The following is a 22,011-nucleotide window of genomic DNA, read 5'->3' as shown; positions in this document are numbered from 1 at the left end:
AGTGGCATTTTGAAAGGATACTATAATACGTTATAATGTCGTATTTTGGTAGAACGTTTAGGATAAGATTAAAAAGTGTAAAATCACTGTGGATGGGTTGTGTTTCTTTGTCCTTTGTGTTGTAGGCCTAATAAACACTTCAAAAAAACCCCAAAAAAACTGCCTTGTCTTATTAGCCAATGGTATGCCCCGAGAGAGGTGTCACCTGACCACCAGGAAACAAACATAAACTGTCATAATCAGTTTGTTGCTATTCTTTGTGAAAAATGCCTTGTGGGGGAATGACCGGGGCAAAAGGTGCCAGTGAAGATGTATGTTTGGACCTGTTTCAGCAAAGCTTGTTTGCATCGACTTCCCATCACGTAGAGATTTAGAATTTTCTCAAGTATCACATTAAGGAAATGTTTTTGGGGGGTTTTTTTGCTGTTTTTCATGTTACTGTGTGCAGATGTTAAATAATATACCTATTACAGTATGTTAAAAATGAAAAGAAACTAGCACACCAGTCCAAGAAAACTTTTACGTAAACTACCTGGTCATTCCTCACCTGTAATCAAAAAGCATTGGTGCGAAAAACAAGTTTTCTAAAATCCAGAGGGACATAATGACCACTGCCTCTCTCTCGCCATCTGCTGGACTGGACTGTGAAGTTGCCCCCTGATTAAAATGAGGATAAGTAACTTTTCTATTCCTTCTTTTTTTGTCAGGAGATGTTACGATCTTAAGATTCACCACAGTATACACACACATTTTATATTTCACTGCTGAACTGTATTGAGATTTTAAAAGAAATAATTCAAATGTTATTTAATAGTGCAATGGCATGTTTATTAAAAAATAGTGCATTTTCAAAAACTTCCATTTTATCAAAGTAATTTAAGACAATTAAAAAAAAAGAACAAGCACATCAACAAATTATTTACAATATCTGTAATGATAAAAAAAAATAAAATTATACATTTTCCCTACTCCTCCAGGGTCACCTCACTTCACCATGCTAAGAAGAATGTTCACGTATGTACATATATACATTCCATCTTTATGGCTTTATTGCTTTCCAAACAGACCAGCAATGGTGCAAAGATCATTGCTGTTGAAAAACTTCTTACTTTCTGACTTCACTGCTGGCTGATGGTAAACTGGGAGCATTTTTTTTTTTGAAAACAGGTGAGGAGTCTGTTTTGTTCTCTATCCTGCAACTGGAAAATTTCGATCAAAAAATCTGGAAATTACTGTGTGAGAGCTTGTAATCTTGAGCAATACAGCAAACAAAATAAATACGTCACATTGGCAAGACAAACAAAAAAAAAAAAGCAAGACATGGCACTGGTCATTATGCAAAAACATGCCGGTATTTTTAACTGTAGAGCGGCCCTGGCATTGGGTTTCAGGTGTTTCTTGCTTATTTAAGAATCTTTTTACGCTTTTCAGCAATTGCCATGGGCGACATCACTTCCTCTCCATCTGGACCTTCGTACAGAGGCCGCTTCTTGTGCCTCCAAACGACTAAACAAATCCTGATCGCAAACAGGAGACAGGCCAAAGCCAGGAGAACAGCTAAAAAATAAATAAATAAATAAATAAAGGCAAATGAGGACATGCACAAAACATTTTGGAAGTATGACAGAGACATATGGGAGTGATGAATGAATAAATGAATCAATGAACGAATACGTAAATAAATAAACACATACATTTATATATATATATATATATACTAAAAATCTTCAAACATACTCCATCTCCTGTCTTTCTGTTTACCTCGAATGTGATTTATATTTAGCTACATTGATAGCTGTATGATTCATAATTGTATTGATAGCTGTGCTCACCAATGAAAATGCCGTTGCGACTGGGCGAAGCAGCATCGTAATTCTTTGTCATGTTCCCGCTCAGAGCCACGATGATCACGGGGTAGATGGTTAGGATGTAACGCACATGTTTCTCAATCACAAAGTTCTCAAGGATAAACCTGTAGAGGCCATCACGTGTCAGCGTCAACACCAAATGTCTCATTTATTCTCTCTCTTTTTCTGTGTGTGTGTATGTGTAATGAATCATAACTGTTACAATACTGTGACACTGTGATGATATTTATCGGCGTCTTACCAAACGACGACCTCCGCAAGCAGGAGAGACAGTGACAGGGTGGCCGCATCAGATCGACTCATGCCTGCCTCGTAGTCAGTGACGATGGCCAAGTTGAGTAGAGTGGCAATGCTTGTCCATGTTGTGTATACAGCAATGCCGTTCAGAACCTAAGGCATTGAATAGCATTGAAAGCAGTGATATTATTATTCAGCAAGCTAACAAAGGCTTTTCTTGTGAGCACTCCAGGGTCACCCTGTGTGTATGTGTGTGTGTGCGTGTGTTTCTATGGTTAGAACAAACATTTACACCATGGCAGCGAAAGCAATAATGCATTGCATCACTGTTTTAGCAAAAGTATCTGTCTCAGTAATGAGGTTTAAGATTGAAATATTGTTGTTCCAGTCTCTAAAATTTGCAAGGAAAGAAAGAAAGAAAGACATCTCACCAAAATTCTCATGCACCAGAGATCCACTTTGTGATACTTGTTTAGCCAAGCACCATACGCGTTAAGGCCTTGACAGGCGAAGAATATAATCGCGTAGTTTGAGAAGGCGATAAGCGCGAGAAAAATGAATGATGCGACCATCTCCCTGTCAAAGAAGCACACACATCAGGAGTGTATTAGTAATGAGAGTGAAACATCTGCAGTTGTGGTCTGTGCGCTGTACATAGTTCACCATAAGGACACAGTTTTACAGTAAAGCATATAAGGTTCATTAGTCATCAGACAGAGCAAAAGAGGGGAAGGTCACACAGTTTCATAATTTTCCCTGTTTTTGCGAGCACTTTATTTCAGACTACCAAATCCTCCTTTACTTTTTCAGAAAATGAAAAAACATCTAAAAAAAAAATAAAGATTAAAAGCTTACTCTCTGTCCCAGAGCAAGAGCCAAGCGATGTTAGCCACGAAATTGAAAATCCAGGTGAAGAAGAATCCGTAAGGCAACACCGGTGGAGAGCAGTACATCCGCCCGTAGGCATTTCTACAGCGATACCAAACAACGCCTATAATTACTCGGCGCGTAAAAACAGGCAGCTTTCGAATCACACAACAATACAGAGTATTCAAAATATCTTCACACCCACTGGAGGCATTTTAGCATTCAGTTTAAAACGAGTTTATTTCAGTGCGTTAGACATCAGTGCGCTTTCTAGCATTTCCATGTAAAACAACAATCCTGAGTGTTCATAGTAAAAGTGAACTTGTATATACCTCCTGAAGATGTTAGCGACAATGTAGATCAGCATAACGGCCAACCAGGTGTAAATGACACCCCAGATGGAGAAGGTCCATCCAGACGGAGTGATTTCAGTGTCGTACTTGGCTGACACATTTGATGTAGTTTGCTCAAAGGGAGCTGAGGAGGCAAGGAGAGGACAGGAAAATTATTCTTCAAAATAAAATGATGTTCTCAATTATTTATTTACCATCGTTAATCCAAATAGCCTAAATTTGCGATTTGACTAATTCCTATTTTCAAAATGGTGTAAATGTACAATTCTGTTGGGTTTTATTTTTCTGCAAAGGTCCCATGTTTTACTGAAATATGGATTTCGACTGTATGTTGTCTTGTAAGACAGACAGGGTAATTGCCCACTGAAGAGACGGAATGTTTTGTGTGTTACTAACGTACCGACTCCTGGTCCAGCAAGAACGTTGAATACCATCGTAACAACAAAACCAAGAACAAAGATAATGATGAGCGTCAAACGTGCAATATTGTGGTCTCCCATTGTTGTAAACTGAAACACAAAAAGAGGTCAAAATTATCTCCAACTTATCCTAACCAGGTAACATACGTTATGAACTTGTAAGTGAAGTTCTACTCACTCAAGATGAAAACAAACTGAACAATTCCCAGACTACTTAAAAATAGAGGAAACATTTCACTAACCTTATTCGTAATTGAACCACAGCTTAGGAAGTTTATTCCAGTTTTAGGAGATGGCGTATCAGCACGGAGATGCTGCTTGGAGAAGCCTGATGTTATCCTTTCGGTAAATTGACACTGCCCTGATTTTATACTGGCATGAGTTGTGTAAGGGTTACAGGGCGTTTATAGCCCCCACACGTGCAGACCTCATAGTCTTCGGTCTTACGTTATAATCGAGTCTTATGTCATAAAGATGAGATATCCACGGTGCAATTACATTATAGCAGAGTATATATATATATATATATATATATATATATATGTTTACGCTATATAAAATCTTACACAACTTCATAACCACACTCCGCCATCTAGGAGATCATCGAGGAAGTTCCAACATCGAGTGATGTTTGCGTGTTTATTTTGGGACTACCTGTCTTCCCTTGACTACGTAACCTGTACTGGTTTCAACCACAGAGGTCGGTATGCCGCACAGAAATACACCTGATGATAGATAGATAGATAGATAGATAGATAGATAGATAGATAGATAGATAGATAGATAGATAGATAGATAGATAGATAGACTGGTCGACTGATTGATTTTGTTGCCTTGACTGACCTTAATTGTTCATTGGGTTGTCAAGAACTTTGCACTGACAGATGCCCTTTATTGCTGATGAAGCAACGTAGGACTACCGTGAATGGCGATATTGTAAAGATGATTACAAGTTTGACTGTACGTGACGTGACCTGTAGCATTGTCAAACCGCGTAAAGGCTACAAGTCATGAGCGAATAAGCTATATTTTGTGTGCAGCTGTCGTTCTGAACAAAGGTAAAATCCAGTTGCAGTCGGAGCTTTGTTTTGTTAAAAATTCCTAGATTTTGAATTGGCAAAATATTTCGGTGGGTCCTGTGAGAAGTGCTCCTCGACAGATTTGCAGTGGCGTATGATATAATGAGTATAATTTTCAGTAAGTGTAAATTTAAAAACATTTGCTTTCATTGTTTCATTGTATCGAATCATTGAAATGTCCTTAAATGCTTTCCGAACGATGATATATTTTGTTGTTGTTGCTGTTGTTCTTTCAACATCCTGTAACGGCGCATTAAAGCAAATACGTTTGTAACACAGAGACTTTGTCGATAGAAATTCTTTGCTTTGTGTCAACACCGAACCAGACTGAGACGATCATGGAAGAGGATATTTTTTTCGTTGTAATTCGAACACTCGTGGGCGCGCAGTAAGTCTGATGAGTAATATTTGGAAAATTTTCCGCCGATTAAACCATTGGAAGGAGTGATTTTGCAAATGATCGTAGTGTAATATATGCATATATAATATTAATAACGTTGTATTCCACGGGATAGTTTTAGACTAAAACTTACAACTGTAAATGCATTGTAGATAGTTGTGTTATTCTTTCTGTTGTAATAAACGCTGCAACATTTACGAAAAACTCCCCTGTCAGGCTAGCCAATGGTATGCCCCAAAAGAAATGTCACCTGACCACCAGGAAGCAAACAGACAGTTATCCAGTGCCAACTGAGTGACTGACAGAAATCAGCACAATTTTAAATCACAGTTTGCACCTATTCTCCGTGTAAAATGATTTGTGGGGGAACGACCGAGGCAAAAGACGCCAATGAAGAGGTGCAGCGCATTTGCGATGAGGTTTGTGTGCTTTTAGTCTGTCTTTTATAGCATTTTTGCCTTCACGCCATCCTTGGAACTTTTGTTTAGGTGGGTGTGTAATTACTTTGGAGTAATCCATTCACAGTTTTCGACGTTACGAACAAGTTTATAATAACTGCAATTATTTTGGAGTTTTCTAGTGTAAGCGTGCTCTGTCTTTTTACACTTATGAACCCTGTTTTGTTTTGTTGTGGTTATTGTTTTTGTTTGTTTGTTTTGTTTGACTGATTGATTGACTGATTGATTTTGTTTGATTGTTTGTTTTGTTTGACTGCTTGTTTGTTTGTTTTTGTACAACACGTATAGAATAAAAAACGCTCTGTTCGACAAATACATTTTGAGCTAAACTGAAAGCTGCATTCAAATTTTCGACCTCCCACCGTCCTATAACAAGTCTATACAAATTTTATAAACTTGTGTATCAAGTTCTGGTTTTCCCCATTGCGACACAACCTAGTTCTAACAACTTGGACTACCTACTGATCGACCAAAGCTGTCTCAGTGTAATAACCCGCTAGCCAAATGCTGTGCGCTACTGGATGTGATGGGTTGTATGTTCATCGCTAATTCATTCTTTTTATCAACAGATGAAGTCCCACGCAGAGCAGAAAGCTGGACAGTCGTTTGAAGTTTTCACTGCCAAGACTTACAAGACTCAGTTGGTGGCAGGGACAAACTACTTCATTAAGGTGCAGCAGAGAAGTGGATGTTAGAAATAGTCACATGATTAGGCAGGGCGTGATGCCCTGTATAAGGAACAGAGATGTGTTTGTTCCCCTAGATCTGGTGTTACTAATGTTCTACAGCCTCACAGTGTTAACAATAATTTTAAAAAGTGGTATGTGTTGCTAATGTAATATTATGACCGATGGGCTAATATAGCACTGAGGAGGTGCTGATATAGTGCTGAGGAGGTGCTGGTCATGTCCTCTCTGCTCCTCTCCGTGACCATAAGCAGACCCTGCTCTCCCCCGGTTTCTTAGTCCAACATGACAGCTTTTAAGAAGGGCAAGGATACTCTATGGCCCTGTCATGATTAAATAAAAGTTTTTAAACAAAGACATTTAGAGAGATTGTTCGTACGGTCTTTAAATAACCGCTGTCAGAACTCTCTAGAACCATCTCTTGTCATTTCTCTGTAATCGCCTCCTTCACGCAGGTGCACGTCGGTGGGGAGGACTACATTCACCTTCGTGTCTATAAGATGCTGCCCCACGCCGGAGAGAAACTGGAGCTGACCAGCCTCCAAACGTCCAAGGCCCACCACGATCCCATCGAGTACTTTTAAGACCCCCCCCCCCCCCAGGACTGCAGCGCTACCCGGAGTCCACACCACAACAGCCAGGCCCTGAAGGGGTCCCCCCCACCCCCACTAACAGCGTTTAACCCAAGCAATCCATCTGTTACCACTGTGTGATTCATGTAGAGACCATACATTAGCAGTACTAGGCAAACTCAGTTTTTTTAAAAATGAATTTACTGGAAAACATGATTTTTTTTTTTTTTACTGTAAAAGAAGGATTTTTTTAACATAATGATGTGTGTGTGTTATATCCATCCAAGCAGTGTGCATATGCAGTATGCAAGTGTGTAACTGATTCAACAAGAGATGTAGTAGCTGCACTTAGTCAAAGGGAACCATGACGAATTAAAGATCATGCATTGAATTCATGTTGAAGCTTGTTGATTGAAGTGTTTATGTCTGAAAATGCTCTTTTTAAACCAACGTGACAAAGCCACTCCTCTCTTTAAGGCAACGAGCTAATCAAACATGTTCCAGAACTTGGATTTAAAACGAATTGCATTCTGTCTGGAAACAAATGGGATAGAAACATTGACAGTCACATTCATCAGGATGGAGCTCAACAAAAGCAGGATTTCTCAATCTGCCAGATAGATAACTCTTGCCCTGTGTCAAAGCTGCGCAATAGGAGAACAGCCCCCCCCCCCCCCCCCCCCCACCCCCCAAAAAAACCCCAAAAATCTGATTGGAAAGTCTTGCCATTTGTTTCAAGCTATCTAGCCAGCTGAGAAATCTTCACCGAATACCTCCCAGAGAACTGTGTATGTGGTTATAAGGCCAAGCCTCTTGACTCTGCTGTAAGATAACAGTAAGATATTTCTCAGACCACATACCCTTCAAAAGTCTGCCAGTTACACATGGGATGAATCATCGCACTACGGTTAAGCAATTGAGACACTTGATTTTGTCAGCGTTTTTTTTAGAAAAACACTCATTCACTCAACACTCATTCACTTAAACCTGCTCCCCTTTGTTTCGTAAGTTTCTCCTCAAACAGATGTTTGTTTTTCAAAGGAACACACGAGCATTTCTCATGTCTCTGTTTAAACAGCTGTCAAAAGGTGACACCGCTGGACTGTCTAGCACATTCAGGGTGTGGTCGGTACTTAAGGAAATGAATGACTTGCATTCAGTCCAGTGTTAAAGCTGAGAGAGTGCGAGTTATAACTAAACTCAAAAACAACTCTCCGGCCTTTACTCCAAGTTAATACCCACTGTACTGTTCTTTTAGATAAAAGGCCATTAAGAGCTCATTTTTTCACCATGGCATCACCATTTACGGACTTTTACGAAGTTTACGGAATACTCTTAACAGTGATGTACTGGAAACTCCCAAAACAAAGGGAACACCAACATAAGGTGACTCAAGGGAGTGTCAGGACGAATCAAGCCACCAGAGGAGCGTAAAGTCGATCTCGTCTGAGGCTCTTAGTGTCTGTAACTCTACCAGAGAGATAGCGTGCCATTGAGAAATTCCCTCATTTGCTGTTTTGCTTATGGTGGTGGAAAAGACACCACATGGTTGAGATCTGAGTGAGACATCCATGGTATACACTTGGCATTGGTTTCATGTTCGTCAGTGATCACTCATGCCCTGTGCTTAGGGACACTGTCATCCGAGAAGACACCACTCCCATCGGGACAGTAATATTTCATCGCGGGACGAAAACGATCGCTAACGGCCAGGCGTTTATTTCCCATTTGCCTGGCCCTCCATGTGGAGGTTCAACGGATTTCCCCATCATGGGGAAAACAGACTCCAAGCTATGATAGAGGTATCTGAACTCCTCACTGTGGATAGTGAACACTCAAGACTGTAGCTTCCCGTCTGAGTTAATCATATGCCCGTCAAAAAGATGAGGAACGAAAACTGGCTCATCTGATCATAAGACCGAGTTTTATTTTTTTCACTCTGCTCAGCAGACCACTGCCTGTTTTGCCCATGTCACTTTCCTTACAAATATACAAATACAAACATACATGTTTTTAAGTTACTTTTTTTTTCTTTCCTTTCTTTTCGTTAATAATCTGACTACAGTGTCCCTGGTTGTGAAGTTCTTGACACACTGTTTCACTTTGTGAAACTACCTCCTCAGGCCACGGGTGGATACGTACCGTCATTGCATTCATTTTTAGCTTGTCTGTGCTGTGAATCCTAAATCAGCCTATGTAAATCATTGTGGAGGAGTTTGTGCATTTGACCACACAGCTGAATCTGGCTGATGATGTCTTTCCCTCAGACTTCCATGCCAACGTCACCTTAACCATTCGGCTTCATGAATATCACAGAGTCAAACAGTTATCATCACTGGAACTCCTGATCAGTCCATAGCCCTACAATCAAACCAACGGCTGACTCACTGGGCGAACCTAACATCCTTACTCATACATCCCTAAACAAGACAGGATGTTCGTTCACTTTTGTTTCACTTAATCAGGAGAACTTTTACGCTTTTGCGGCAGCAACCGGTTAAATACACTTTGTGTCCCTCGTCGGCTCGAGTGTGTATTTTGGGAGTTGACTGTAGTTAATTCCAGGTGTATAAGAGGCATTTATGATTGTGTTATATCAGCCTGCTTTGATAAACCGTGTCACCTATTTGATTGATAAATGGGTTGTAATGCAAGAGACTGGAGTGATGTAACATTTCGATGGAGTGATATAACACTCGATTTTGTAATGTTTTACATGAGTCAAGTTGAATAACTCCGGAATTGTATAATCCTATCAATACAAGAATGTTTTATAGCTTATTTCTGATTACAGTTTATGTGCACCGACGCACCCTTGACCCAACCAGCTCTCATGGGTTTCTATGGAAACACAACAGTAGCTGTGGTGGCAGGGAGAAGCCTGTTTTGGGGGGGGGGGGGGGGGGTATGACTGCTGCCTAACAAAGGCCAGTGAATGATTTCATTTTGGTTCTCATTCATGCACGTGTTTCTAGTCTAGTGTAGCCTAGAAACCTCTCTGAACGGAGCAGGATAAGCAAGCATTCACTTGTTTTTTAGAGAGGTGTTGTGGACCACTTGCTGGAAATCTGTGAGGGGGGAAAAAGGTCGGTGAGGTGATGTGACGTGTTCTGAGGACATCAGAGATAAAGGCTCAGCACTGTACAGCGTAAACAATCACAGTCGTAAGTCTCGTTCTCTCTCTCTCTCTCTCTCTCTCTTTTCACACACACACACACACACACACACACACACACACACACGTGTGTGTTCTCAACTTCAAACTTTGGTCATCATTAACTTCTTCAATATTTTGTTCTGATTGCGTGTATTTTTAACTGAACACAAACAGCTGTTTCCATACGCGTGAACACTGAGTTTAATGTAAACACACATAATATACACTCAGAATTAGGCTTTGGAAACTAACATTTAGTGAAAACTGCAACCCGTCAACATGGTTCTGAGAGACAAACTTACACTGGTTAAGTAGTAGTTGCTCCCAGAGCTCTACAACTGAGCTTTAACATTAACTTTAAATTTCACTTTCCTTTCTCAGAGTGGTACTTTTGCAAAAAAAGGGTCAAATTCTTACCAATCTGTAGAAACTATAACAAATAAATTTCAGTTGAAAAAGTCAAGTGTACGCAAGTAAAAAAAATCAACAGACATTTCAAAGTTAGGGCCTTACAAGAACACATTTAACAGGGTTTGGGTTCGTAGTGTGTGTGCTCCATACAATAAACTAAATCTCCTTGACGGTATGAACTTGAGGTTTAATTGTGAATATGGTTGCTGTTTCAAAATTGAAATTGCTTCCTGACCATAAATCAAGTGGCAAGTGCTTGATGTCCTATCACACTCGCTATCTTTCCACTTTTATTGACTTTGTATAAAATAGAAGCACTGAGCTTTGTAACCCATCTCAATAGGGTCACACCTGAAAACTTCTGTGACCAGCTCTGTGTCCCGTTTAGTTTCTTGGTGCCTTTCTGCCACATAGTGGTGATTTAGGGAATTACATTGGCCCGCTCCTTTTTGAGGTATTTCATGATTGACATGCGATCAATGTGCTCAGACTCCATGTGACCAAGTGACAACAGCCAATCTTTCTCTCATACAGTTTCATGGCCTTGTCCTGGCTTAGCAGGGCTTCCATGAGAACAGAAACAGACACGGCCAACAAATGCTCTTGAATTACTCTTTCATTCACTTCTCTCATGTACATAGAGCAATAAAAGTACAGCATTAATCAAACTCCAAACCTGATAACATGCAGAGGACCATACACACATATACACATCACTCTCTCTCTCTCTCTCTCTCTCTCTCTCTCTCAATTTCCTTAGCCTCCTAATCCCTCTTATCTTACTGAGTAATTGATATTGTTATGATACCTTTAGAATTACATTTACTAGGAGATGCAGGATATTTCATATGCGTTGCATCCAGGTTCCTTTGAGATGGTCACTTTTATGTAAGAATTTAACTGATTGCATTATGTATTTCATTAACTGTAAGTGGGTATTCGTGTTTTGCTCTCTCTCTCTCTCTCTCTTTAATAAAAAATGTTTTTGCCATGTTTTGAAGGGTTAAAGACTAAAGACTCTCTAAGAGAATCCAGGGGAAGTTAAAGATGATGAACTAAAAACATCTTAAAATGTTTTTCTTAACGTTGGTTCATAAAATGATCCTTTCTAATTAGTGTAACAAATCAGCCTATCTGTTTACTTTAGTGAAGAGGCAGATCAAACATGTTCCAGAACTTGGAATCCAACTCCACAAATCAAACACGTTCCAGAACGTAGAATTCACCTCCAGAACTCAAAACATGTTCCAGAACTGAGGGGCTAAACTCCACTTTGAAAACATTATGATAGGAAAATTGTCATTGACAATAAGCAGAAAACCATTTGTATCTATGAGATAGTCTCTCTGTGTGTGGTTCTTTGGCCAAGGTCTCGTTCTCTCACATAAACTAGGAATGCGTTTTTCAGGTCATATTTCCCTCCCCAGCCTGATACTGTCATACTGCCTGTCAGAGTATGGTTAAGAAATAGACATTTCTGTGGTTTTCTGAAGTACTCACTTACCAGTAACTGCAACCATCTGTCCTTGTACATTACTCAAAATACAGATGCTCACCCTTAAAAGAAGCCCACACACATCACACACTCCCACATGTACCTCTCAGTTACCTCATACTGACAACATCAGATGGCCTCCACAGCCAGGGCGTGAGCAGAAGTTACTGGATAATGATGTCACAGCTCCCTGGCCCTTAGTGCAGCTCTGGACCTAAGCTGACCTATAGTAACCTCACAGTGTTTCTTTCATTCAGGTTAGTGCTGATTCTCTGCTGTTTGCCTGAAGCCCATTCAAATCCTCCCTGTGTTTTTGATCAGAGCATCGACATTTGCAAAGATTAACATGGAACAGGTCGTACAGACAGCTGCCCGAAATAAAGGAAACGTGAACATAAAGTGACTGAATGGGGTGTTCAGAGCCAAATCAAGGCACCAGAACAGTCTGAAAAACATCTTAGCATAAATTGTATAGCTCTCTCTACAGGAGGCCAATGGCACATGAAAGTACAATTTTAGGCACTGTTTCTGAATTTCACATGATAAGTCAAGGGGGGGGGGGGGGGGGGGGGGGGGTGTGGGGGGGGTTAATGAGTATGCAGTATAATATCCATTGGATACTGTTTTTACATGCTTATTGATCTTTTTAGTGCTCATTCATAGGATGAAGCTGATGACTCTGAACAGCGTTATATGTGTTTCTGTTCACCTTGCCCGGTAAGGAGCCGGGGAGAACCATGAACCATGAACCATGGTAAGACAATAAACGCTCCCTGGACCACTCACTGACCCGGGTTCATTAACCCTCATCCTTCCCATTTCCTTACCAGCATCACCTTCACTGCCGTTCCACAGGAAACCTCACGTGACAGAGTTTAGCAGTGTTGTGTGGGATGTGTGGGGTGTTTTTTTGTTGTTTGTTTGTTTGTTTGTCTCGTTTTGTTTTGGCTGCTGAAGCACTCGCCATACGCTAACAACCACGCTCTTGTCGAAGCCACAGAGGTCTCGTCCTCACTCTTACCCCATGCCCCGGTGCATGATGGGATATTGATCGCTTGGTTAACCAATGTATCACGGCTCCTCTCAACAGATACTGTGCCCCTAATATACTCAAGCTCTCCCCTTACATTGTCAGTCTTCTAAGAGGTCACAAATCCAAGCTTGTGAGTCGTGATTTAGAATTGTGTTATGTGATCACTGTGTTGGTGCATATTATGTGTGACCAGTTACACCTGAGTTTGGCTTAGACATACGCGCGTGTTGCCTGAAGGGAATGTAACATCTGATGTCAAAACATTTTATCCGTGTAACTCGTACTCACTACAGGTTTGTCCTAATATCTGAACACAAGACACACTGATTGGCTAGTTTCTGATTACAGTTTATGGTCATTGACACTCTTCACCTGGCCCCACTTGTAAATGTAAATCGAACTTGCAGATGTATTCAAACCCTAGTTTCCCAATCCCCCAGTGCAGTGCAACATCGGACACATCTGAGCCACGGGAAAAACAAAAACCATTTCATTGTTTATAAAATCCATTTTGTACAGCATCTGTATGAAAAGACACAGAGGTGCATTGTGAACAGCTGTCTTTTGTTGCCGTGGCGACCCGCGGCCGTAGCCGTGGGTAACGGACAGGAGAGCCGGGTGGTGTTTGCGGTCTCGGTTTCAGGTTCTGATGAGTCTGAGGTGCAGTGTCTTTGTCTGGCTCCAGCTCCTAGTCTCAGGCAGCTCCACAGACCAGCGGGTTACAGGACAGAACACACACACACACACGCACGCACATTCACTTGATCTTTGGAGGGGTGTAGTGGATTCGGCAACGCTCGTTGAAAACCTGCATGCGTATCAAAATGACAATGAGGTGATAAGACATTCCAGTGGCCATCAGAGAGAAGACGAAGAGGTCTGGTATTTTCATACAGAGCACTACATATAGATCAATAGCTTAAGTCTCCTACCCTCTGTCGTGCACACACTCTCTCACACACACACACATACAAATATATGCATACATGCGCACACACAAACCTCATTGCTAATGTTCTCACCTTCAGACTTCGGTCATTAACGACTTCTTCGACATTCAGCTCTGACTGCATGAGTTTTAACTGAATAAAGAAAGAAAGGACTTTAACCAAAGCAAACTTTTACAAGTGCCGACATACAGTCACTCTGGGCATAACACACAAATATATGAAATAAAAAATGCATATCATGAAAGGGATTTTTAACCCAACTTAACAGAATCAGATTAATTACTGCCTCTGTCTTTCTGCCCCCTTGTGGATATGTAGGGAATTACCTTGGTCTGTTCCTTCCTGAGTTGTTTGATAATTGACAGGTTGTCACTGTCCTTAGCCCTCTCCTCACGTAACTGCGTGACGACCGCGGACGTTTCTGTTATACACTTCTTTATGGCCTTGTCTCTACTGAGGTGGGCTTCCAAAAGCTGTCAATGACAAAACACAGTCAGATGAGCTTTTCAAACTCTCACTTGTTCATTCACTCAATCCCTCGTTGTCTCTTAAGCAAAAGGTATCAGACCAGCATAGCACCAACAGCCACCAGCACAGTCTCTCTCTCTCTCTCTCTCTCTCTCTGTGTCTGATGCATCAGATATTTATGTCCTAAGACATTTGGTCTATGCAATTCTGCAAGAATGTAAACAGTTCTCACCAAACTGCTGTCTACACACACACACACAAACACACACGCACATGCACCCACAAATTAGACAGGTTTTACTTGGATTTGCATGAAATGCAAAACTCGTTTTCACACAGACTTCACCAAACTACACCCACTACAGAGTACCCACGGGAGTCAGTCAGACTGAACACACTGAACACGGGCGACACTCACAGACTCATAGAGCTCTTTACAGGTCTGCTTGGCGTCCACCTTTCCTGAGAAGGACGCCGTAGGTACAGTGGTGTTCAGAGCATGGACAATCCTATCATCTATGGTGCGCATCACCCTTAACACCTCCTGAGAGAGAGAGAGAGAGAGAGAGAGAGAGAGAGAGAGAGAGAGAGAGAATATAAACACGCATCAAAAGCTGGGTATTTTGAGGGCTGTTTAATGGAGAGTACATATTGTGTAAATAAAAGCATATTCTGACATCTTTTCAGGAGAGGAGTGGGTGCATTTTGATAAGAAGTAGGATTTGCACTTATCTAAAACATTACTAAATAATTCCACAGCCAAAAATTAAAATGATCCAGCAGATGCAGCATGGCTGTTCAGCCAAACCCTGCTTCTGCTTCTTTGGACAACTCAATTCAACCCTATTTTCTCTTCTGTCATTGCATAAGTACAGCAAAAACTTTGTACACCCCTCGTAAACTACAGTATGATGAAAAAGCAAGTTAAACTAAGACCATTTAAACAAATACAAGGGTCAAACAAAACATAAATGAAACAAATTGAATTTGTTTAAACGGTGGTTTGCGGACAGCATTACACATAAGATGGCTGGAAACCAAAAACCCTTTGATCCGAGGTATACCTGTGTAATGGAAAGGGTGAGGGGGGGGGGGGGGGGGGGGGGTCTGGCTGATCGCGAGAAAACTGAACAGAATCAAAATCCATAACAAATCTGTCAAAGACTGACTTCAATGTGTATCACTGAAGTCAGTTCCGAAGGGCCTTATGGAGTATTAAAGAAAACGAATAACCACTAACTTCACCCTTGATGAACATTTACATATTGTGCATCGTAGTAACAATTCTATATGACAAGATTGACAAACCAAAAAAAAACACTGTGAACGTAACAGCATTACGAGGTTGTATGCAATTAGTGAACACAGACGACGCATATATTGTTGAGTAATTCCGTAACTCGGTGCACAGTGAATTGCCCGTAACGTAACAGCAACATGTAGCCAGGGTCACTCATTCAAACAACCTTCCCTTAAACAACGCTACCGCCGCAGGTGAGTTACTGATAATCGATGCCTATATGTGTGAACGACGCCATTTATTATTCTGACTCCGTTGTCACAGTGTGTCGAAAGGTTTTTACCTGAAACATCGAAAAGTCCTCACAGTTTAACTCACCACCGGGCGCCGCCATGGTGGACGTGGGGTCCCCAACGCTCAACATGTAAAGATGTGCCCCTTCATATGCCTGAATGAAAAAACAAGACATCTAAACTGTATGCAAGGTGTATTGTGTGCAGTGCATGATGGACAATTGATAATATAATGGACCATTAAGCTACTGTTATATGATTGTTCGTTTCAACGATGAGAAAAAATATAAATAAACATTTTCCTCAAAACAACGTAAATAAACGATGGCAAACGTAAATTACTCTTTTTCAGATTAACACAATCAATGGAAGCTGTATATCACTAATAACCGTCAACATTTAAAATATCGTCAAAAAGTTTTAACAATACTTTACTCCAGAAAAAAAACAACTACATGTAATCAAATATCGCACTCGCAATAAACTAGTTAAAATAATAGGATTGAAGATCATACGAATGAATGTATCTATTCTTAAGAATTTATGTGCGATCAGATTACTTTAGGTAATTCAATACCTGTAACCGGCACATTTTACAAGTCCTGTCTGTCACACGGGGTCCTACACCCTTGGCCAGGGCCGTTTGTGTTATGCATGTTGTCACACAGTGTTCAGCTACGGAACTGCAGCTTGACGTAGTTGCAGGAGTGTCTTACCTGGAAACAAGAATTTGGATAAATTTCATGGCTTAACAACCATCAAGCTTACTTTCACAAACAACCAGATCTCCGAGGAAATGATTTTCAACGCGATCACTAGATCTCGCAGTGCCATGGGCACTTTTATGGGTCAGTACATCGTGTCTCGCTTAAGCTTTATTTTGGAGGTTGCTCAAAGGTAAATTGTTTTGTGCTCTACGTAATACATCGTACAAACTGTCGCCGACCGCCTTGTAACCATGATTCTGTTAAATATTGATTGCCGATATCGACGCCAAGTGAACCAATCAGTGCTTCGTTTGGAGTTTGTTCCCTGTCTTTTTTTAGCTAGCACAATATGTCGTATTTTTGGCCTTGCTGCCAGTTCATGTTTTGGGAACGCTGTAGTTTTGTTACACTGTAACGATTGTTTAAATGTTGTGACGAGTTTGGTACCACCGAGTCTTCACTGTTGGTGAAGAGTTATCTCTTATTAGATCTGGAAAGCCTGTCATCAAGGCACGGCTCGTTTCTGGGTCAGATTTAATTGTTAATTGAAATAAAACCATGATGTTCACAAAGAGAGCGGCGCAGATCATGTCTGAACTTGAAAAGCTTGAATGTAAAAGGAAACCATAAACTGTCAGGGCATAAACTCTGTTAACTCGATTCACCTTTGCGTGAGGTTGAGATTGAGCTCCGCTTTACCTGAATACCAGTCACCCACCTGATAGAATCAGCTCGTGTCATACGTCATGCTTCTATCACGGTATCGTATAGTTTGTCTTCTGTACTGTGAATGATAAATGAAATAAAATACCATAGCTGCGTATGACTCGGCTGCCAGCCAGGTCGCTCACACGACAAGTCACACCCTTAGACCTAGACAGGTGTAAACAGGATAGGCGGGGGCATTCGGGCATGGATTGTTTGTGATATCCCTAGATAGACTAGCATTTTTTCCATGATGTAAATGCTGGTATCAAGCCAAATACAAATACAGTGTTTCTAACCAAAATAAAGGGTATAACAGAAAATAAAATCGTGAACGGCAGAGCAGGGCAACCTTGAGATTGCAGTCATTGTAGGATTAAAAAAAAATAACAACAATGTTGAACCATCTAGACACTTTAGTGTCTGTTTAAATTACTATTTATTTGAATGCATGTGTTAATATCGTAATAAAGTTAAGACTTCATCATAACTTTTAACTGGTCAGTGCTCAACCCACGAGTGACACACATTTTTATCTTTGATTTACAGGGCAGCAGGAACACCCAGTTTATTCACACACGCAGTTTGATTTGACTAACAACTAACTTTCTCTCTCTCTCTCTCTCTCACTTTCTCTCTCTAGGCCAGTGGCGCAGGCTGGCACTGGGTGCAGGGAGCAGGAGACGACTGTGCAGCAAACCCCAGGAGGGAGGAGCAGAGCAGGCCCCCGCTCATGTTCCACCCCACAGTTAGTATACAGCAGACGGTCCCTTACTGTCAGCACGTGAATAGTACACTGCAGACGGTCCCTCACTCTCAGTGTTAAGACTGCGGAATTATGGACTCCACCACAAGCCTCCTCACACTCACAAAGTTACAATTTCATTCATTTTTTCCCAGTCAGTGGAAGAACTAGTTTTCCAGTTGATGTTTAACACTGTCACATTATTCTCCAATGGGAGAGCTAGTCATATGTGAGGAATCCACAATCTAACTGGAAGGTAACTCTTAACTGTCTGAATGTATATATATATATATATATATATATATATATATATATATATATATATAAAGCTAGTTTCAGTACCATCAGTATCTAAGGAGAGGAAAGCAGCACCGTATCATTTTGCATGGGACCGTACAGCAGCCTAACAAACCGCAGAATTCCTGGGCCGTGTTACTAGAGAGGAAGACATTGCTCTATAAATTGGGCTAAAGTTTTTCGTTTTTTGTTTTTGTCCCTGCGCATGAGATAAAAGGGGAAATGGGGTCACGCCCAAGCTGAACTGGGATGGACAGAGCGTGTGAAAGAAAACCGCGACCGTAGGGGTCCCAACACTGAGTCAACGTGAGCGTAAAAAACAAAAACAAACGAAACTTGATGTTTGTGAGTCTCCTCTCATTCTCTGCTCGTCCCCTCTCTCTCACTGTGCCCCTATGTTTGAAGCTCAACGCCTGGGATTCAGGGTACCAGGGTACCGGCCAAGTGACTGGGACAGGAAGGTTCTGGTTTGGTCTGGACGCTTCAAGACCAAGGAGCAGATCCCAGAGATTGTGTCGTAAGTAGCCTCTTCCTGTTTGGACAAGGGATTAACTCCTAGACCACCCGGCACTCTCCTACCCAGACTCGAGTGTACCGCCGGGGGTCACGTGACCAGTGTGACGCTTTCTCATTGGTGGAGCACTAGAAAGCCTCTGCTCTCAAGTTCAAACAATGTCTTGTCTCTTGTTCTTACGTGTAATTGATGTAATTAGCGCTATCTGGGGGGATAGATCAGAGAACAGGAACAAGTCCCCTGAAGGTTCTGACGTGATCCAGACACAGCACGTAACGTTTTTTCTTTCGTATGTGCCGTAGGTTTGAGATGATTGATGCGGCCAGGAACAGAGTCCGCGTGAAGATCTGTTACATCATGATGGGCCTGACTATTCTATCTTGTCTCTTCATGGTCTTCCTGGGCAAAAAGGTAAGCCAGCAGAGAAACGTCTGTGAGATACACGTTAACACATGAGACAGAAAGATCTGAGAGAATGAGCCGTCTTAGAGTATGTGTGTGTGTCTGGATGAATGCACCGCTCTGCTAACACTCTGCCAACAGCTTTTTTTTTTTTCTGTACCGCTGACATCCCCCACCCCCCACCCCCGTACCTGCTTTCCGGTCGAAAAATATCTGAGTGTAAATGTTGAGTTGTCCCCCCCTCTGCAGGCCGCAGGCCGTAACGAGAACCTGACCACCCTGAACATGGAGAAGAAAGCCCGATGGCGGGAAGAGCTGAGAGCTAAGAAAGAGGCAGAGGCCTCCGCAGCCATGGCCGCTGAGAAAGCCCAGTGAGAGGCCCCCGGGGGCCCCTCAGAGCGTGTTCACGGCCCCTACTACTTTTCGACACCCCCCCCCCCCCCCCCCCCCCCCCAGTGGAGAGACCCCTTCCCAGCCTGTGTTAATAGAGTTTGAGCACGTCCCTATAGGGCCCCCTGGGGGGGTATTGTGTTACACATCGTAAGACGCCATCCAACACCCAGTTCTCCATCCAACACCCAGTTCTCCGACTGACAAGGACTTTTTGCGCATTATACATCACAGTTCTCAGTCAACAGATAGATATAAGGCCTTATTCTTTACTCTGAAAAGGTTTTGAAATTAGGGGATGATTTTTTTTTTAGAAGCTTCTGTGGGGTTTTTTTTGTTTTTTTTTTTGAATGAATGTATTAAAATAGAATGGTACCGTCTAAACAACTACACGACTTGGCATTCGTTTTATCAAGCTCATACAGGAGATGAAGATCCACTTTAGCGGGGTTTAGATGATCCAGAATCATCGCCTCGGCCATTGACTGATTCTCATACATCTTTCAACACTGGTCACAAAGACTAGAGTGAAATTAAGTTTACAAAGACGAAAGGAAAAACAAAAGCAAAAAAAAACTTCACTGACACATCGTTCAATCATTATACAAAGATGTCCGTCTGACTAAAACAAACAAACATTAATACACAATCACGGACTGAAAGGGACAGTGATGATATACCTGTGGTTTCACGTAGCGTGTCAAACACCTGTGCTCCAAAGTACCTGATTAAACATATGTACGTTTCCATCAGTGTTGGCCTTCTGATATTCCCCTTGATTCTCCATGTTAAACTTGACTTTATTTGTTGATGTATAACCATTAAAGAGGAGTTTCGTATGGCAACTTGAAACACTAAATTCAGAATAATGCATGAAATACTTGAGGCAGGTTTCCAACACAAAGATAAACACAAGTCCTGGATTATATCAGAGGCAGACATCTGGGCAAACAATGTCTCGTCACCAGGCTCCTTCAGCCCTGAACCGGCCTTAATCTTGGTGGAGGAAACCGGCCCTTGGAAGATTTTATCCTGTGTGTTCACTGGTTCTCCATCCATCCCTCATGACCCCCCCTCCCGCCCTGCTTAGCATATCGTGGCTTTCACCCCCCTTCACTATCACAGTTGATTGAGCGAATCAGTGATTTGATGAGTAGTTCATCAGTGGAATCAGATGTGTGAGTGAGTGTAACTGAAACACATAGGCCAGGGGGCCCTGGGAAACTGACTGACCATCATCACTGTGGTTAGTGTGTGTGTGTGTGCGTGCGTGCGTGCGTGCGTGAGAGAGAGACACTGGTAATGCACGACCGAGATAGGAGGGCAAATGATTGTGTCTGCGTGTATACCTGTTGAATGTATGAGTGGATGCATGGGGAAAGAGACTACACTGAGGTAATACAGTACGGATGTATTTAGTCCAATCACGGAGAACGAGGGTCCTGGAAGTACAGTATAACTGAAACACCAAACGCCACAGATCAGTGACACACCTCTGATTAAACGGTGACAAAGATAACACAACAACCGAGAGACTTCATGAAACAGCATTTATGCAAATGGCAGAACAGAGAACAAACGCACCATTTTCAATACACATCCGCAGTATTGAACAGAAGGAGCTGCTCAACTCTCTGGAAAAAAAAAATCTGACATTTAAAACAAAACAAAACAAAAACTTAGTAAACAATCTTAGAGCTTTTGAGCTACTAAAATCAAGTTCATTCTGGATTTGTTTTAGGATTTTTTGTTTGTTTGTTTGTTTGCTTGCTGTGTACTTTTCACCCCCTTGATTTCTAAATGAGGATTATGGCACCTTCGGTATCAACAGGTTTCTACCCCCCCAAAAAAATAAAGAAAACGAAAAAGGGGAAGAAAAAAAAAAAAACCAAACAAACAATGAAATGCTTTAGAAGAACACATATCTTTGCCCCTGTGTTCTATGTTTTGCTTTTTTCTATTTCTTTCTCTCCTTTTTTTTTTGTTTTTTTTTCTTAAATCTACTGATCCAGAGAATCACTGAGAACGTGGCGTGTCTAGGTCAGCATTCACCATGATCAGATCAGAACGTTAAGAGTGTGTGTGTGTGACACAAACTCTCTGTCACACACACACACACACACACACACACACACACACACACACAGAGTAAAGCCAAGTCGTCAGCTCATCAAAAATGTCCAGAGAGTCTGATTGGTGGAGGAAGCTTCAGAGGGGGGGGCGGGGTTTACTTGGCCAGGTTGAGGCAATGCCTTCAGAATCAGT

General features: G+C 41.6%; 4 protein-coding genes across 5 annotated transcripts; 2 read left to right on the top strand and 2 right to left on the bottom strand.

Moving 5' to 3' along the window:
* Positions 1 to 1,402: 1,402 nt before the first annotated feature.
* LOC115806441 (uncharacterized) lies at positions 1,403 to 4,336 on the bottom strand. The gene is made up of 8 exons (XM_030767138.1): positions 4,316 to 4,336; positions 3,726 to 3,834; positions 3,305 to 3,449; positions 2,961 to 3,074; positions 2,537 to 2,681; positions 2,110 to 2,258; positions 1,833 to 1,972; positions 1,403 to 1,557 (listed from the first exon to the last, which is right to left on the bottom strand). The coding sequence occupies exons 1-8, from the start codon at positions 4,334 to 4,336 to the stop codon at positions 1,403 to 1,405; spliced, it is 978 nt and encodes a 325-aa protein (XP_030622998.1).
* Positions 4,337 to 5,511: 1,175 nt separating this feature from the next.
* Positions 5,512 to 7,301, top strand: LOC115808294 (cystatin-B). The gene is made up of 3 exons (XM_030769620.1): positions 5,512 to 5,642; positions 6,251 to 6,352; positions 6,823 to 7,301. Exons 1-3 carry the CDS (start codon positions 5,577 to 5,579, stop codon positions 6,949 to 6,951), a joined length of 297 nt encoding a protein of 98 aa, XP_030625480.1. The 5' UTR covers positions 5,512 to 5,576; the 3' UTR covers positions 6,952 to 7,301.
* Positions 7,302 to 13,533: 6,232 nt separating this feature from the next.
* On the bottom strand, positions 13,534 to 16,102 carry mix23 (mitochondrial matrix import factor 23). Of its 2 annotated transcripts, none has more exons than XM_030769619.1 (5): positions 16,060 to 16,102; positions 14,872 to 14,997; positions 14,312 to 14,458; positions 14,058 to 14,117; positions 13,534 to 13,843 (listed from the first exon to the last, which is right to left on the bottom strand). In XM_030769619.1, exons 2-5 carry the CDS (start codon positions 14,980 to 14,982, stop codon positions 13,793 to 13,795), a joined length of 369 nt encoding a protein of 122 aa, XP_030625479.1. In that variant the 5' UTR covers positions 14,983 to 14,997; positions 16,060 to 16,102; the 3' UTR covers positions 13,534 to 13,792. The 2 variants fall into 2 exon arrangements, with proteins under 2 accessions (XP_030625479.1, XP_030625478.1); XM_030769618.1 differs by having other exon boundaries at positions 16,037 to 16,099.
* A 563-nt stretch (positions 16,103 to 16,665) lies between these two features.
* Positions 16,666 to 19,793, top strand: fam162a (family with sequence similarity 162 member A). The gene is made up of 5 exons (XM_030769615.1): positions 16,666 to 16,834; positions 18,042 to 18,146; positions 18,846 to 18,957; positions 19,257 to 19,365; positions 19,606 to 19,793. Exons 1-5 carry the CDS (start codon positions 16,783 to 16,785, stop codon positions 19,729 to 19,731), a joined length of 504 nt encoding a protein of 167 aa, XP_030625475.1. The 5' UTR covers positions 16,666 to 16,782; the 3' UTR covers positions 19,732 to 19,793.
* Positions 19,794 to 22,011: the final 2,218 nt, after the last annotated feature.

This window comes from Chanos chanos, chromosome 3, assembly GCF_902362185.1.
Source record: "Chanos chanos chromosome 3, fChaCha1.1, whole genome shotgun sequence".
In the NCBI taxonomy this organism is placed as follows: Eukaryota; Metazoa; Chordata; class Actinopteri; order Gonorynchiformes; family Chanidae; genus Chanos; species Chanos chanos.
This window is presented reverse-complemented; position numbering and strand designations above follow the sequence as displayed.

Bases quoted from the DNA above. Each gene is read 5' to 3' on its own strand.
- LOC115806441 (XM_030767138.1), bottom strand. From the start codon at position 4,336: ATGGCGGAGTGTGGTTATGAA. The intron at 2,682-2,960 runs GTAAGCTTTTAA...CTTCTTTGACAG, and splicing joins CTCTTGCTCTGGGACAGAGA to GGAGATGGTCGCATCATTCA. The intron at 1,973-2,109 runs GTAAGACGCCGA...TGGCCTCTACAG, and splicing joins CTTGCGGAGGTCGTCGTTTG to GTTTATCCTTGAGAACTTTG.
- LOC115808294 (XM_030769620.1), top strand. From the start codon at position 5,577: ATGATTTGTGGGGGAACGACCGAGGCAAAAGACGCCAATGAAGAGGTG. The intron at 5,643-6,250 runs GTTTGTGTGCTT...TTTTATCAACAG, and splicing joins TGCAGCGCATTTGCGATGAG to ATGAAGTCCCACGCAGAGCA. The intron at 6,353-6,822 runs GTGCAGCAGAGA...TCCTTCACGCAG, and splicing joins GGACAAACTACTTCATTAAG to GTGCACGTCGGTGGGGAGGA.
- mix23 (XM_030769618.1), bottom strand. From the start codon at position 16,087: ATGGCGGCGCCCGGTGGTGAGTTAAACTGTGAGGACTTTTCGATGTTT. The intron at 14,998-16,036 runs GTAAAAACCTTT...TCTCTCTCTCAG, and splicing joins AGGACTTTTCGATGTTTCAG to GAGGTGTTAAGGGTGATGCG. The intron at 14,118-14,311 runs GTAATTCCCTAC...TTCTTTATTCAG, and splicing joins TCAGGAAGGAACAGACCAAG to TTAAAACTCATGCAGTCAGA.
- fam162a (XM_030769615.1), top strand. From the start codon at position 16,783: ATGATTTTCAACGCGATCACTAGATCTCGCAGTGCCATGGGCACTTTT. The intron at 16,835-18,041 runs GTCAGTACATCG...TTCTCTCTCTAG, and splicing joins TGCCATGGGCACTTTTATGG to GCCAGTGGCGCAGGCTGGCA. The intron at 18,958-19,256 runs GTAAGTAGCCTC...TATGTGCCGTAG, and splicing joins CAGATCCCAGAGATTGTGTC to GTTTGAGATGATTGATGCGG.